The sequence below is a fragment of the Chelonus insularis genome, unplaced genomic scaffold (assembly GCF_013357705.1).
Source record: "Chelonus insularis isolate UGA/USDA-ARS -01 unplaced genomic scaffold, ASM1335770v1 contig_121_pilon, whole genome shotgun sequence".
Classification (NCBI taxonomy): domain Eukaryota; kingdom Metazoa; phylum Arthropoda; class Insecta; order Hymenoptera; family Braconidae; genus Chelonus; species Chelonus insularis.
The window spans coordinates 713,516-728,298 of NW_023276363.1; the positions used below are offsets into that span (position 1 = coordinate 713,516).

Sequence of the window (14,783 nt, forward strand, 5' to 3'; positions counted from 1 at the left end):
CTCGAGCAACTCACTTCCGGCCTATATTGTCAGCTGGTTGCGCTACTTCAGTCAAGCCACGCAAGGAGCATCATGAAATATGCTAGAGGCTGTCTCTCAACAGCATAACCGTTTGTTGATTGTAGCTTTCAAGCTTACTATAGTATGCTTTAAAATCTCGAAAACGTTAAATGTTAAGTACTTTGTCATTAAACTTTATGAATTTTTTATCATCTCTAAAACAATAAAGTCTAAAAGACTAGGTAAAAGAAAGATAAAAATATTCATTTTTCTATTTTTTTAACTATATATAGTGTTGGAAACAAAAAAATTCATAAACTATCGTTAGACTACTGGACAATAAAAGGTCACATTTGCATTCATTAATGATAACTTACTTAAAAAAAGTTCCAAGATAAATTTTATAGTTTTGAAGACGAAATGGTTCTTTTTCTAACGAATAAGTAATATTAAATTATTTTAAGTAATATCATCAACTTCTTTTTCTATTCCTTCAGTAAAATAATGTGCAAAAAAGTTTGATAATAATCTTCAAGCTCATGAAATAGTCATAAAATTAATTCCATACTTGAGCTTAGTAAAAAAAAATATATTCTTTATAAATTCTTTTGTAAATTTGTTATTAACCATTTAAAAAAAGTACTGGCCTACTTTATTTACCACGAAAAGTATAATTTTCTCCACCCTTCTTAATTTAAAAAAAATTCTCTGCTTTTGATGATAGACCTTTTTACGATCTCCAAGTTTTTTTTTACTTCTCTCAAGTTATTTAAATATTACAGTCATTAGACGAGTTTTATGTTACACACTGTTGGAGTATTAGTCATTATGAACAATTCAACAAATTAGTGCAAATCATACATTCATTTAATTAAGTGTAATAACAAGTTACACAAAGTAAAAATGTTTGAGAACATATGCAAGGAGTAAATGTGGGTGGAAAAACGAGCATCCCGTACTAACCGCTTGCGCTAACCTCTTGAGCCAATATACAGGACAGAAGTATCCTGAAGAGCCTTTGTTGCTACATGAAGTACTTGAACCTGTACAACAGGTTTAAGTACCTTATGTCTTTGATTACAATTCAACTCTACTCGTTAAAACATTCAAATACCACCAGCTATTTGCACGAAAATTTACTTATATGCTCCTATTCTCACTGTATTTACTCATATTTAGTTTCCCTCCAACACTATTATCTTCGAATCTCCCTAGTATAGCACGTGTATAAATATTCATGGGTTTTTATTAAAATCATAATCGATATTTATATATATTCATATGTTTGAGTATTTTTTTTGTATCAAGTCACGAACCCAAAGACATTGCCTCTTTTTTATTCATGTAATATTAAACTGTTAAATATGTCATGCACGAAGCACATGTAGGAATACAAATGAAGTCTTGGTGTTTGATTAAAAAAAATAATAAATAAACATATTATCATGATAATATACTATTATCATTGTTGATGAATGTTTCATCAATAACCTTAATTGATAAATATGAGCGATATACAATAACTGAATAATGTATTTTTTTAAAAATATGTTGCCAACAGGCTCATTAAAGACCTCTGTTAAAAAGGTTTCGTGACTAGAAAGCAGTGATCATATGTAGTCTTATCTATTCAACTATTTATTACCTATACACACAACATCACTCATCCATTTAAATATTATTCTCTATTAATTCTATATTATTATTTATGTGGTTTAGACATCCTACTGAATATATTTAGCTATTTTGATATTGGAGAATGCTATCAACAGGATCATATTGATAGGGTGATGATTTGAATGTGCTATGAGTAACTTGAGTAGAGATCATCTTAAGACTTTGGCTGTAAACTAGTCAGAAATCTTCTGTTTACCTATCAGGATCAGTTGATTTAGTTTGATTCTAAAAAGAAAAATTTTATCAAAACCTTGCCAGACATCACGTTATCTTGTGTTCAGAAAACTTAGCTGTCGAGCACGAAATACTACTGATGCTGTATCGTTTTTAAATCAAACAAAAAATAAAACTTGCATCAAAGTACATCATTATACGGTATTGATTTAGATAATTTAACTAGAGAATATGATAATTATAAGCCAATGGTAATTTTAAGCTATCACCATGCTATACAATGTTAGAAGTCAGTAATATGAATATTTCCCTCGAGATTATTGCCAACATATAGCGCTCGATAGAATAGAGTATTGGAAGGGACGAGTTTGTTGAATTATAAATACGTTGATGCTGTTCTCCGTCAATCTATCGTTCACAGCGTGTGACGCGTGAGTTTCGTGTTAAGTTATCAAACACATGTTGTCTATGATATGATCGATATAAAATTATCCCCAGAAGTATTTCTAATTTGTCTTTAACAGAGCTTCTTCAGAAAAAATGTGTTTTTATTACTTTAATATTTATAGATTAACCTACATATTAAAGGTGGCATAGAAACCTGATAAATTAATTTTTTACCAAGAAAATTAACATTTAAAGCTTTTTCTCATCAATTATTAACACTAAAAATATTTATTTTTTATGAATAATTTTTTTAATTATACAGTTATTACATTGTACATTAATTTTTTTCATGTAGATCTAGTAAATTTGTAATGAAAAGTTTACCGTTAAAAATATTCATTAATGTTTGGCAGCTAGATGGAGTATTAAATATTATTTATTAATAAATTGTCAATAGAGAATAATTTTAAATTATTCATTTTTTATGAAGTAAAATTATTTGAATAACTGATATTCATATGAATATTTTTTTAAATAAAACAGGTTGAAAAATAATAACGACATGACTGTACATATTGGTAAAAACAAATAAAAATAAACGGTTTAATGACTGAATTCTCCTTTGAAATTTTAAATAACGTGAACGTGCCATAATAACCAGAATATTGTTTTTAATTCAATTCACACGTCACACACGTGTTACGCTCAATTTCTGCTTTGAAATACCGACGCCAAAGAGAGAAACAAGTGAATATACAAATGCTGTCACTCAGAAATATGAAAAACTGGTCAAACATTTGTGTTGATTTTTCTTCTATGTCATACACATGTTTTATTTGAGAATATCAACTTTTAGATTGAAAAAATTCATAAATATTAATTGTATCATGTACATAATCAATTGATATTATGAACTTATTGTTTGAATTCCAATTGAATAACTGATTAGAATATACTAAACGTATTTACTCTTCCTCCATACTTTTTGCTCTAAAGCAAAAAGCTATTTAACTGAATCTCTTTTGAGTACAAATCACAGCACGAGTCCACAATTTGTTTGAATACGTCATAATAATTTTAACGCCCTATCTATAGTGGATAGTTTGACCTATTTATCTTTTGGAAGCACGAATGGAAAATAAAAATAAATTATGAGTAATTGAAAACCATTTTTTTCTCTCTCAAACCAATTTTCTTGGCTTTGTTTGCTTATTTCATTACAAACTTTGAGCTCATTTTTTTCCATAGCATAACCATCATATTACCTGTGATGATAAACAAATACGTTTACTTATAATAAAGCAGACAAGGTTACTCATAAGCATTGTTAAAAAATTTATTTAACTGGAAAATAATATTTACTGTGTGTCATTGAATTATTCAAACAAAGTTGACAATTTTTATTTAATATTTTTTCTTATCTTTATCATTATAATAATTTTCTGTTATTTTCAACTTGTCAATGTTTGAAACATTATCACAATTGAGAAATTTGTATTATCGTATAGTTAAAATAAAAATACAACTGAGTGTAGTCAATTACTCAAAGTTATGCAAGAATTTATACATTCTGTCACATACTTTCAAATATGATAAATTGAATATATTGTAGAATAATTTATGCTGTCATAGTATCAAAACATTCATCAATCAATCTGAAATCGGAAACAGAATTTCACCTACAGACAACTGTAAATTAGAATCTACATTTGGTTATAAAATAATGAAACTATATGACAAATATCTTTTTCTTCAGCAAAAAGAATTGGTTATCGAGTTTTTAAATCATCCAAGTGGAAAGTACCCTGAAACAAAGTGCTCGTTCCGTTTGTAGACGATATATTGAATAGAAGAATCTACATAAATATAAGGACGTCTGAGGAAATAAGTGTAAAAGTAGAAATGATGATCGATTGGTTGAATTTTATTTTTCTTCTTTTATTTCCTACTCAAACTTATTATAACTTGAATGTTTCTCTTTTATTCGTTTTTTCTACTGACATACTACAACCACCTGCCGTCGGTTGTGGCGCGAGCTGCTTATCAAAAGCCGGCGTATCGATTCAATGAACAATATAAGAGATGATGATGCGACATTGATGAAAAAGAAGCACTTTGATGGACTTAAAGTTGCTACGGGTGCTATTAATCTTTGATTGCATTTGTACTAACGCAAAAGAACATAAAAGATCAAGTGGATACAAGAGAATCATGAATACTACGAATCACATAAACAAGCGATAAGTAAAGTAAGTGTATCATAAGTGAAAGAATTGGAGTACACTAATAAGAACGAATCAGGCAGAATGAGTGTCAGTTTGTTGACCTTTTGATCATCAACATCTTCAATAAAAGTTGACACCGGTGTCGCGAGCGGCACTGCAGCCAACACTACGATGCTGTTACAGTCATGGCCGACAATTAATGTGTCTATTCTCTATCGGTTTATTTATTTAAAGGTATGCTCTATGCAAATAAAAGGAATAAAACATCAAAGTTTTTTCTTTGATGTAGGTATTTGTAAAAGAAATTGTCTTGTTGTGGTCAGAAATAACGAGTGCAGAAGGTTGACAGTTATATGAGTAAGAAGTGATGGGTGTAAGAGAAGAAGAAAAAGAGGGCTGAGAATCGCGGGAAGAAAGCAGTAGTATAGTAACGACGAGTAGTTAAACAGACAGCAGTGACGAAAGATAAAGTGGAGGGGATCTTTGATGTAGTGGGATCGGAGCACAGTACACGCGGTTGTAAGATTAACATTTATGCTGACTGAACTCTTCATACTCGTCTTTAAATTCGAAAAATTATTTATGTGTTTACTTACTTGCCGAGTTCCTCCTTGAGATCGTAGTTGTCACTGAACCGCGTGCAAGCTGCTGGGGCAGCCATACCGATTAATAATCACTGATATTTAACACACAACTAAAAAAGCTAGCAGTCACTACGCTAGGGAAAACAGTTCAGCCGGGTCAAATCCGATCGATAATCCGTCCGTGCCGATAGACGGAGACCGCTTACTCGTTCTATCACCGTGACTGCTTAGTTAGTCTGTTTACCCCACCGTAGGGTCAAATCACCGTCGTGCCAACGAATATTTGTGGCACGCCAAATGATATTATACGCGCAATGTTTAGCCGTCCGCTCTGTTTGACGGCAGATTGTCGACTGACTCGCGTAGTAGTCACTGCGCTGTTGACCGAACGCGCGCAGCCAACCTCCGCTGTATAACCCGAGGGGATCCCTGCTGCTTCTTCCAACGGCTGACACTCTGCTGTGAACGACACTGCCGTTTTTCCTTGTCGTTTTCGAGTGTTTAATTTTAGATGCCAAGCGCAAAGCGACCGAATTGCTGCTGCTTCTTCGCTTTGCTACCGTCTGATTTCGTAGCCATCAGCAAACGTCCACGATTTTAATCCGAAGATTATTTACGTTTTTACTTCATATTTGTTTCTTAATGACACCCTTATCGTATCTTCTATTCTTTACTCAGTCAAACTATTAAGCGCGTTTGATTTCAAAATTTCTCAATATTATGTTCTCACAGTTCAAAGTCTACTCGAGCTTTATACGGTCGATCTCAACTTATCTATGCCCCTAGTTCTTTCTTTCCCTCTCTTATTTCTTATCATACGAATACGCGCACACTCACTTTCTTCCACGTTTACTCTACTCACCGTTGCTAACGACTAGTTCACGATCGCGCAAGCTCATGACCACCCCAACACTTTACTATACTGCGCATGTCTTTGGCCGCCTGACCAATATCCCGACTTTACTACTTAACACATTATTCGCCCCCATCGATCCAACACTACAGTCACATTTTCATTACTTATTAACATCAAGTTCAATTACTTTATAGATTTTGAGAAAAAATTTCAATTTTCCTCAAATTATTAGCACATATGAATATTCATATATGCTATCCTAGCTGTATTGTATAAAATGAATATAATGGATGTTTAGAATTTATAATTTATGTTTATATTCATTCATGTTTATTACTCATAATTTTTTTTATTTACAACTATTTCATTAGCTGACATCAAACAATAAGAGCAACAAAGAAAAGTATAACTATAAAATTTAAGCAAAAATAAAATATTCATTATAATATAACTTGAAATTAAAATATATCAGTATTTAACTAAAATCCAATTTTATATCTTCCCTTATATTATCAAAAATTCATCTAATTCTTCAATCAATTTAGTCAAGATTAATTATAGGATTTTTACTATTCAAATGTATTTAATATAAAAATAAAATAATTTCATTTATCTTACGAATGTAATTTCGGATAATTCTAATGTGTATTCTTCATACATAAGTGCGATCACAAATTATCTCTAGATGACGAATTGATTGAAAATATTTGATGTTTTTTGTTTCCCATACAAGATTTAAATGCAAAGTGAAATGTATCAGTTATTTATATTATAAGAAAAATGGTTTATCATTCAAGGAACGTTTTTTATAATATAAATTTTATATCATCTTAATAGATGGTCATTGTATATAATTCTGTTGTTTATATAAAAAAAAAGAATCGATAAAAATATTTCTATCGTAGTCAAAATTAACTCGACTCTTGTATACAGTCATAGACATTATTTTAAATTTTTCTTTTGCATTACGTCAACAGATGCTGTTATCAATAGGTTTTCTTTCGTAGCATGAGCTGCATTTTTCAGTATTGCAAATAATATGAACTTTATGTCTCAGTCAAGGTCTTTCAAATTGACTTTGATTTACCATTATGTACATATATGTACATCGAACATATAAATTTTTCCATTGACTCTGTGAGTTAGCAGCGTAATTACTCTACTGTGACAGACTTGGCGAGGTTTCGTGGGCAATCAACGTTACAGCCACGAAGTACAGCAATATGGAACGACAATAATTGCATTGGAATGACAGTCAAGATACCCTGAAGACAGTCAACAGTTTTGGGCACTTCGAGAGCTCGTGATGCAAATGATTTTGTTTCATTGTCACCATCTTCACAAATGACAATTGGTTTACCACCACGAGCTGTCACTTGTTGGAGTGCATTCATACATTTCTAAATAATAAAATGATTTCAAATTATATTTATATTTTCATTGTAAAAAGTAAAAAATAATAATAATAAAAGTATAACATTTGTTTCAACTTACAATATAAACAGGATCTCTCATAACAATCATTATAATTGGCATCGAGTCATCTACCAAAGCTAATGGTCCATGTTTGAGTTCACCAGCCATAATACCCTCACTATGCATGTAGGTTAACTCCTTTACTTTCTGTAAATATAACACAATGTTAATATTAATAACAATAACATAAACGAAATTAAAAAAATGCATGAATGCTTACCAAAGCACCTTCCATACATGTAGCAAAATTGTATCCTCTACCCATAATAAGAAGAGACTTATATTGATATAATGATTTTGCTAGTTCTTTTACTTTATTATCCAATTTCAATACTTCACGAATTTGATTATCCAGATTTTTCAAACCTTCAATAATCTAAAAAATTAATAAATAATTAAATTTAAATGCATTAAAGCTGACATTATTTTATTAAAATAAATATATCAATCAATTACCTCTAGACGTCGAGGACGTAATGAAATTCTGTCCTCACTCATCACAAGTGCAAACATAACAAGAGAAATAAATTGCGATGTATAAGCTTTTGTGCTAGCAACACCAATTTCTGGACCCGCATTAATGTGAACGCCACAATGAGACTCACGGCAAATACTACTACCAACAGTGTTTGTAATACCAACAATTAACGCTCCACGTCCCTTGCAATATCGAAGTGCCATGAGAGTATCTGCAGTTTCACCAGATTGTGATATGAAGAAGCAAACATCATCACGAAAAACTGGAGTATTTCTGTCTAAAAAGTCCGATGCTAACTCTACCATGACAGGTAATTCAGTTAATTCCTCCAGCAACTGTCTGGTTGCGATGGCGGAATGATAACTTGTACCACAGCCAATAAGCATAAGACGACGACATCTTTTTATTTCCGGTATGTAATCCTGTTAAACGTGAATTTCAGATTTAATAAAAAATAACAAATGCTTAAAAATAAAATATATAATTAAATTCTTGTGGCTTACAGTTATTCCACCAAGAGTAACCGAATTATTCTGGAAATTCAAACGACCTCTCATTGTATTTACTACTGATTCTGGCTGTTCAAAGATTTCCTTTTGCATGAAATATTCATAGTTTCCCTTCATAATTTGTTGAATTTCCATCTTGAGAGTTGTAATTTCGCGCGCATGAGGATCATCCATGCATCGACGTAGACGATGAATACTCAGAGTTCCTTGTTTTACAGCTGCTACGTCGTCATCCTATCATTAAAGAAATACTGCATGTAAGTAATCAAACATTGGTAATTGAGACGTACAATTAAAAAGTACTCACTTCAAGAAAGATAACACGATCAGTATGCTCGATCACAGCACTTGCATCTGATGCAAAAAAGTACTCAACTTCTTTTTCTATCAAAGGTTGGAATTCAGCCGTGCTGTCACTACGTGGAATCACGGGCACATCTGTACCTCGTCCATGAGGTCTATGATCTGATAAAATACATGTTTACTTATAAACTTTTATTAAAAAATTTTTTTCAGTCAAATTTATAATTTATTGTTATATGCATTAATAATATTATTATTTTAATAATTTCATTTCTAGTCAAATTTATGAGAATTTGGCTGTTATAAAATTATTATTATTATTTATGTACATGTTACCATTACTATGGTAAATAAGTATATTTTAGTAAAATCTAATTTAGCAACTTTAACTAGTTTATAATTATTTCAATTAATAAATATTAAAATTGGTAATTTCTTAGCTCTCTACGGCATAAATCATGGTATTTAAATGCACAGACACATCAGGAATATGTGAAAAATTGATTTATAATTTAATTACCTGAGAACTAATAGAAAAAAAATCATAAAAGGTTTTAAAAGATTCAAGTATGCCAGTCAACTTCAGCAGCCCTTGATGTTTTTGTCTATATAATGGAGGGTTAGTTATTATGTAAAGTTGTATTAAAAATAACTTCAACCATCACCTCTCTTAAAAATCGGTCGCTGATAAAAGAACGCACTTAGTAGCTATATGATAAAATGACAAAACAATAAGCCACAATTATAACAAAATTTCCATCACCAAGACTGTGAGACAATTTTAACAAGAAACAATACCTGTGGTTGTTGCTTCACCCTCTTTGACGTTTCAAAAGGTCATCAAAAAAACGGTAAAAAAAAGAAAAAAAAATGAAATTAATAAATGTTGAAAAATTAATTCTATTTATAAATTAACTGACAAATACTTTAATATGACTGATAATAATAATGGAATATTATTAATAAATAATTTATCATAAATTTTTATAATATAATTTTTAATGAGCCAATTTGCTAAAGCTAAATAAAAAAAGTGCTGAAAGCAAAAGTGTAACAAACATAAATAAACAACATCGTCATATAAATCATAAGGCCATGAATTTTACCAAAGTAAAGAAGATAATAAAACATTTAAAAAAATTTTGTCATTGTCATTTGAACTTCACATAATACAAAAAGTGCTGTTAATACACAAAAGTCCTGGATATCTTTTAAATGATATTCATTTTCATGTTGAATTTTGTAAAGTTCTCATGACAAAAGAAAAAAAAGGTGAGCCATGAAAGGAGTGTATACCTTTAGACACTCTTGGTAGATCATCTGCTTTAACGTAGAACCGGAGAAAGAGCCAGAAGATCATGCAAAAGAAACACTCAAATAAAATCGATATTGATTCAATAAAAACATTTTTTACTTTATAATCTCGAAAGATAAACTCAACATAGTTGAAAAAAAAAACATGCATATTAATAATCTAACTACTATTTTTAATAATAAATATTAATAATTCACATAAAAATCAATTAAATATTCAAACTAAATAATTTAATCTCTTCTACTTTGGAATATTAAATACTCTTAAGGCCTGTAAGGATTTCTAATTTTATTATAGAAAGTAATTATTCATGCGATATTAATTAAGATAAGATTAATAGATAAATGGAAAGGTTAATAAATAAAATATTTAGTTATTTTAAATTGACACACCTTTTTTCAATTTATAGACCTCAACCACTGTTAATAAAAACCGAGTGTTATTTCATATATTTTATTATTGGAACATTTTACTCCCTTGTGTTAAAAATAATCCAAGTTCTTTCAATAAATCAGAGTTTAATAAAAGTTTAAAAAAAGTTAAATATTTACTGAACTTTTTTACCTTCTTTCCCAGTTTCTAATGTTTTACTTACTTTATCTGTAAAAATATTTTGAGATTACCTTTTCCATAAAGAATTGGCACATGGTCAGTAATCAATCGAGTTTTGGTTTTGATTCCAACTAAAAGAGGTGATCCTCTCCTCGTTGCTACACATTCACCAGGAAAATATTTACTTTTAAAACAAAGAGCAAAAGCACCTTCCTGGAAGAGAGAATATTTTATGGTTCAGGTATTCTAGATGTGGTATACCATGTAAACTGTAGAATTAAAATAATACGCACCAACTGTTGGATAACTTGTTCAACGAGCTCACGGAATGAATATGAAGGATGTTGCATCCAAAGATGATGAATTAACTTTGCAATAACTTCGGTGTCAGTTTCACTCTCAAAAACATATCCTCTCTGCTGAAGTAGAGTTTTAACTTCTTTATAGTTAGTCACAATACCTAGAAGCATTCAAAAATCCCCGCAAGGATTATAGATTAGATTTCAAACCACTTCATTTGATAATTATTAGTAAAAAATATCTCAAGTTCAACCATTATCAGTTATTTCAAGGTTATTATAACATTTTCTTATTAGTAAGGCTTACCGTTGTGAACTACAAGAAAACCATGATCTACATCAGATCTTTGAGGATGAGAATTTACCTCCGAGGGAACTCCGTGAGTTGCCCAACGAGTATGAGCAATACCCACATGGCTCTCAGTTTTACTATCAAATTCAAGATTAGGTCCTAAAAGAAATTTAATCTGTTAATAACTTAATGAAATTAAAATTTAATCGGTGAAAATGAAAAAAAAATATTACGTTGAAAAATTTCATCTTCAAGAGCTTGAACTTTCCCTTGTTTTTTTATGACGGCAATGTCATGGCCATTGGGTTCATCAAGCGCCACACCTGAAAGAAGTTAATAAGATTATTTTGAAAACTGAAAAGTAGAGTCATTAATTATCAACATAATTAAACGAAAGAAAAATAGAAAGAGTATATTTAGCTTATAGGATAAAAAATTTTTAAGCTTAAATGTTGTAGTGAAAAGATAATATTCTGGGCACATTAAAATGTAGATGCATCCTTTTTTGAATGCATTCCTTGATCGTAAACATGGAACATAAATTTCTCCAAACTAAGAATACCACTTATATCCTTTCCTAACTTGTTTCCATAATTTCACCTTGAGAATGATACAAAGTAGACATCCGTATCCTTTCTCTTCTCCAGTAATTTTTTACAATATACAAAATCACCAAGAAAATATTCAATTAAATAAACGTTACCAGCTGAATCATATCCTCGGTATTCGAGCCTCTTTAATCCACCCACAAGCAGTTTCAGGATTTCCTCCCTCGTTTTTGGAGTCAGGTAATTCAAATAAGCAAAGATTCCTGAAAAAAAGAGCGCTAAGTTAGTGAAAATAAAAAAAGCTATTTTCCTTTTATTCTTTTGTTGAAATAACCTCGAGATTAATAAAGTTCACTACCGTTACTGCACCTTGATTACATTTGAAAGGCTTTCGATATCACTTTTTTTATTACCTCCACAAGGTGAGTTTAGTGTACATAAACATGTATAACAGATACTTCATCACATTTTATCAACGTAATTTTTTATCAAGAATTCGATATACGACTTTCTTAATAGAATTTATTTGATCAACATATGCTGCTAGAATCATGACAATGAGAGGAAAGATATCAGCTTCAATCGGGATAGAATTGAATATAAACTTAACACAGAAATCTGATCAAACTAGATTGTCAACTTTAACAATTGTTTGTATATTTCTTGTTGTTAAAAATATTTTAATTTTATGTATGAATGATATTCATTGCATTGGGTTTATTTAAATACTTTTTAAAATACAAGTTTAGAGTTTGAGAGTCAAAACTCATTTGGTAACTCATACATCTCTATTTCATTAAAAACAAACTTTTTAATGCATCCAAAATTATCTTTATTTTAATCCTTTATAGGTTTATCAAGTTTTGATGATAAAGAAAAATATGTAATTTTTTAAACTGTCAACTTTTATCTTTCCTGGAAATAAGATTATCATTGCGATAAACAATTTTCCATTAATAATTAAGTTTTGTACAAAAAATTGAAACTTATTTGCCTCAAAAAATGATCGAACTAAAACAACCTTTTCATAGTTTAGTTTAAAGAAATATATTTTGAAAAGATAATTGAAAACTTCTTTAACATAAATTTGTAATGTAATATACTTTATAATAACTATAAAATTATAGAGAAATTTTGAAGGTTGTTTCACTTTTATATTTTTTGGAAAGTTTTTTCATCATTTCTAAACATCTCTGGTTAACATAAATAGAAAAAATATATAAGTATTATGTTGCTTCCACATCATTTTGAATAAATTTAATTTTATTTAACTTATTTATTTATAACAATCGTTTGTTATGTAGATAATATATCGTAACATTCCAATCGTCTATTGAGTAATGAATACACGTGTGTTCAAATTGTATTTACAAGATACGGAAGAAGTAAATGTCAGACGGCAACGTGATATTTTTTTGTTTGATTAATCTTGCATCAGTATTAAATATCGAGTACGACTGATCAACTCTTGTCTGCATACAAAACGAGGGAACTTTCACTCTATGGAGAAGAATGTTTCGCAATACTCCAAACTCTCGAAGGTATAAGGAGTAGGTTGACATAGGTCATTGCCCGGGATTGTTAGCATTTTACATATGATAGAAAAAAAATTTCTTTTTTATTTATTTCCTTTCTCTATCAAAGAATTGCTCAATATTTTTATTAATTTATCATATTTTTCATAGACAATTGAATAGAAAAGTATTGAAACAAAAAATGTATATATGTGTATAGAGAATCAAAATTTTCTGAATAAAAACAATGCGTAATAAAATAACAGTAAACAAAAAAAGTCACCGAAATATTGTTGACTGGATGTTATTGGTATGTTTGAGTATAAAACCCGGAAGAATACGTGTCACTTATTTCCGTATTGCATTTGTTCTTAATAAAAAATACTCATAAACTTCTCTAATCAATGAATGTTAATAATTACTACAATAATAAAGTTACTCACCACACATGATTTTGACACTTGAATACACGTCTGTCAACAGTCTAATACTGCAGCAACAAATCTTTCAATACAATCGGAGTCTAAGATTCTCTGAAGTGAGAAAGCGCTCGAAGCACAGTTTATATGACATGCTGACAAGCCACCAATCGACCAATCAAATCTCATGAAACTTGGAGTCAACGTTAGTTACAATACCTTACTACACTGACATTTCTCTTTCATTTGTTATTTAAGTGATTAGAAACATAAATTTATTAAAGGAGAGGTTATTTCAACATTTCATCTATATAACTTTCATTTAGACTAGGATGATGCAAAATGGATGTTCACTTGACTCATAGAGTTATTAAAAATTGGCGCGATTTTTTAGAACATTTGAAATTGATGAAAACAATAGAGAATACGAGTAACTAAAAAAAATTTTACTATTCTAAAATAATAACTAATTATGGATTAATTTAATATTATTCTTTATTGCTGTTGAAAATATACAGATTTATCGTCACCATATACAGCACACATTTTCACGATAAATATTTGTTTCTTAGTTTATTCATGTAATATAACAGATTTAACTAATATATTAAGTACAAAATAATGTGCAATTATATTTATATAGGTAATTAAATATTAGTCTATTATAAAGAAAAAAATATTTCTCAATAAAAAAAATTTGTCATGTTAAATGTACATATGTTATGTATACTTTCTGTATCTTCATGAAGGATGAAAAATACATTCAATACTAAATTAAATTTACTAGATACAGTAGGTGATAGAATTAAAATATTAAAAACATGATTATCTTCTAAATTGTTACATTTATAGGCCAATATTGGAGATAAAAATTAATCTGTAACTATTAATCACACTCTTATTGGTACAAAAAATAATTGTAAAATTAATGAAAATATAATGAAGATAAATATTTATTAATCACAGGTAAAACGAAATAAATAAACTGATGCTGTTTTTAATTGATACAGTACTTTAATTTACGTTGTAGGCTTATGTGTTAGTAATACCGGAAGAAAAAAAATCCTTACAACATTTAGAATGAGAAGTAAATATTTATGCTACTCATTACATTAAATAACAAATTATAAAAAATCCGAAACTATTAAAGTAAATTTTGTCATTTTAGCTTAGTA

General features: G+C 29.5%; 2 protein-coding genes across 34 annotated transcripts in view; both read right to left on the reverse strand.

Moving 5' to 3' along the window:
• CaMKII (Calcium/calmodulin-dependent protein kinase II) overlaps window positions 1–5,926 on the reverse strand; it is a 54,146-nt gene extending 48,220 nt beyond the window's left edge. For 12 of the 28 annotated variants that reach the window (XM_035081595.1, XM_035081637.1, XM_035081603.1 and 9 more), the window contains exon 1: window positions 5,060–5,924. In XM_035081595.1, coding sequence (XP_034937486.1) covers window positions 5,060–5,124 — 65 coding nt within the window. In that variant the 5' untranslated portion in view covers window positions 5,125–5,924. Of the gene's footprint in view, window positions 1–5,059 lie in introns of all 28 variants that reach the window. The other 16 variants (XM_035081501.1, XM_035081681.1, XM_035081539.1 and 13 more) reach the window with 4 other exon arrangements.
• A 448-nt stretch (window positions 5,927–6,374) lies between these two features.
• On the reverse strand, window positions 6,375–13,901 carry LOC118066694 (glutamine--fructose-6-phosphate aminotransferase [isomerizing] 2-like). 6 transcript variants are annotated; one of them, XM_035082929.1, is made up of 14 exons: window positions 13,633–13,900; window positions 11,831–11,938; window positions 11,361–11,450; window positions 11,143–11,286; window positions 10,830–10,996; window positions 10,608–10,749; window positions 9,966–9,992; window positions 9,468–9,488; window positions 8,674–8,831; window positions 8,361–8,600; window positions 7,836–8,279; window positions 7,600–7,755; window positions 7,398–7,526; window positions 6,375–7,303 (listed from the first exon to the last, which is right to left on the reverse strand). In XM_035082929.1, the coding sequence occupies exons 1-14, from the start codon at window positions 13,637–13,639 to the stop codon at window positions 7,058–7,060; spliced, it is 2,079 nt and encodes a 692-aa protein (XP_034938820.1). In that variant the 5' UTR covers window positions 13,640–13,900; the 3' UTR covers window positions 6,375–7,057. The 6 variants fall into 6 exon arrangements, with proteins under 6 accessions (XP_034938820.1, XP_034938830.1, XP_034938840.1 ...); XM_035082939.1 differs by having other exon boundaries at window positions 7,058–7,303; window positions 9,966–9,989; window positions 13,633–13,901; XM_035082949.1 differs by lacking the exon at window positions 9,468–9,488 and having other exon boundaries at window positions 7,058–7,303; window positions 13,633–13,901.
• Window positions 13,902–14,783: the final 882 nt, after the last annotated feature.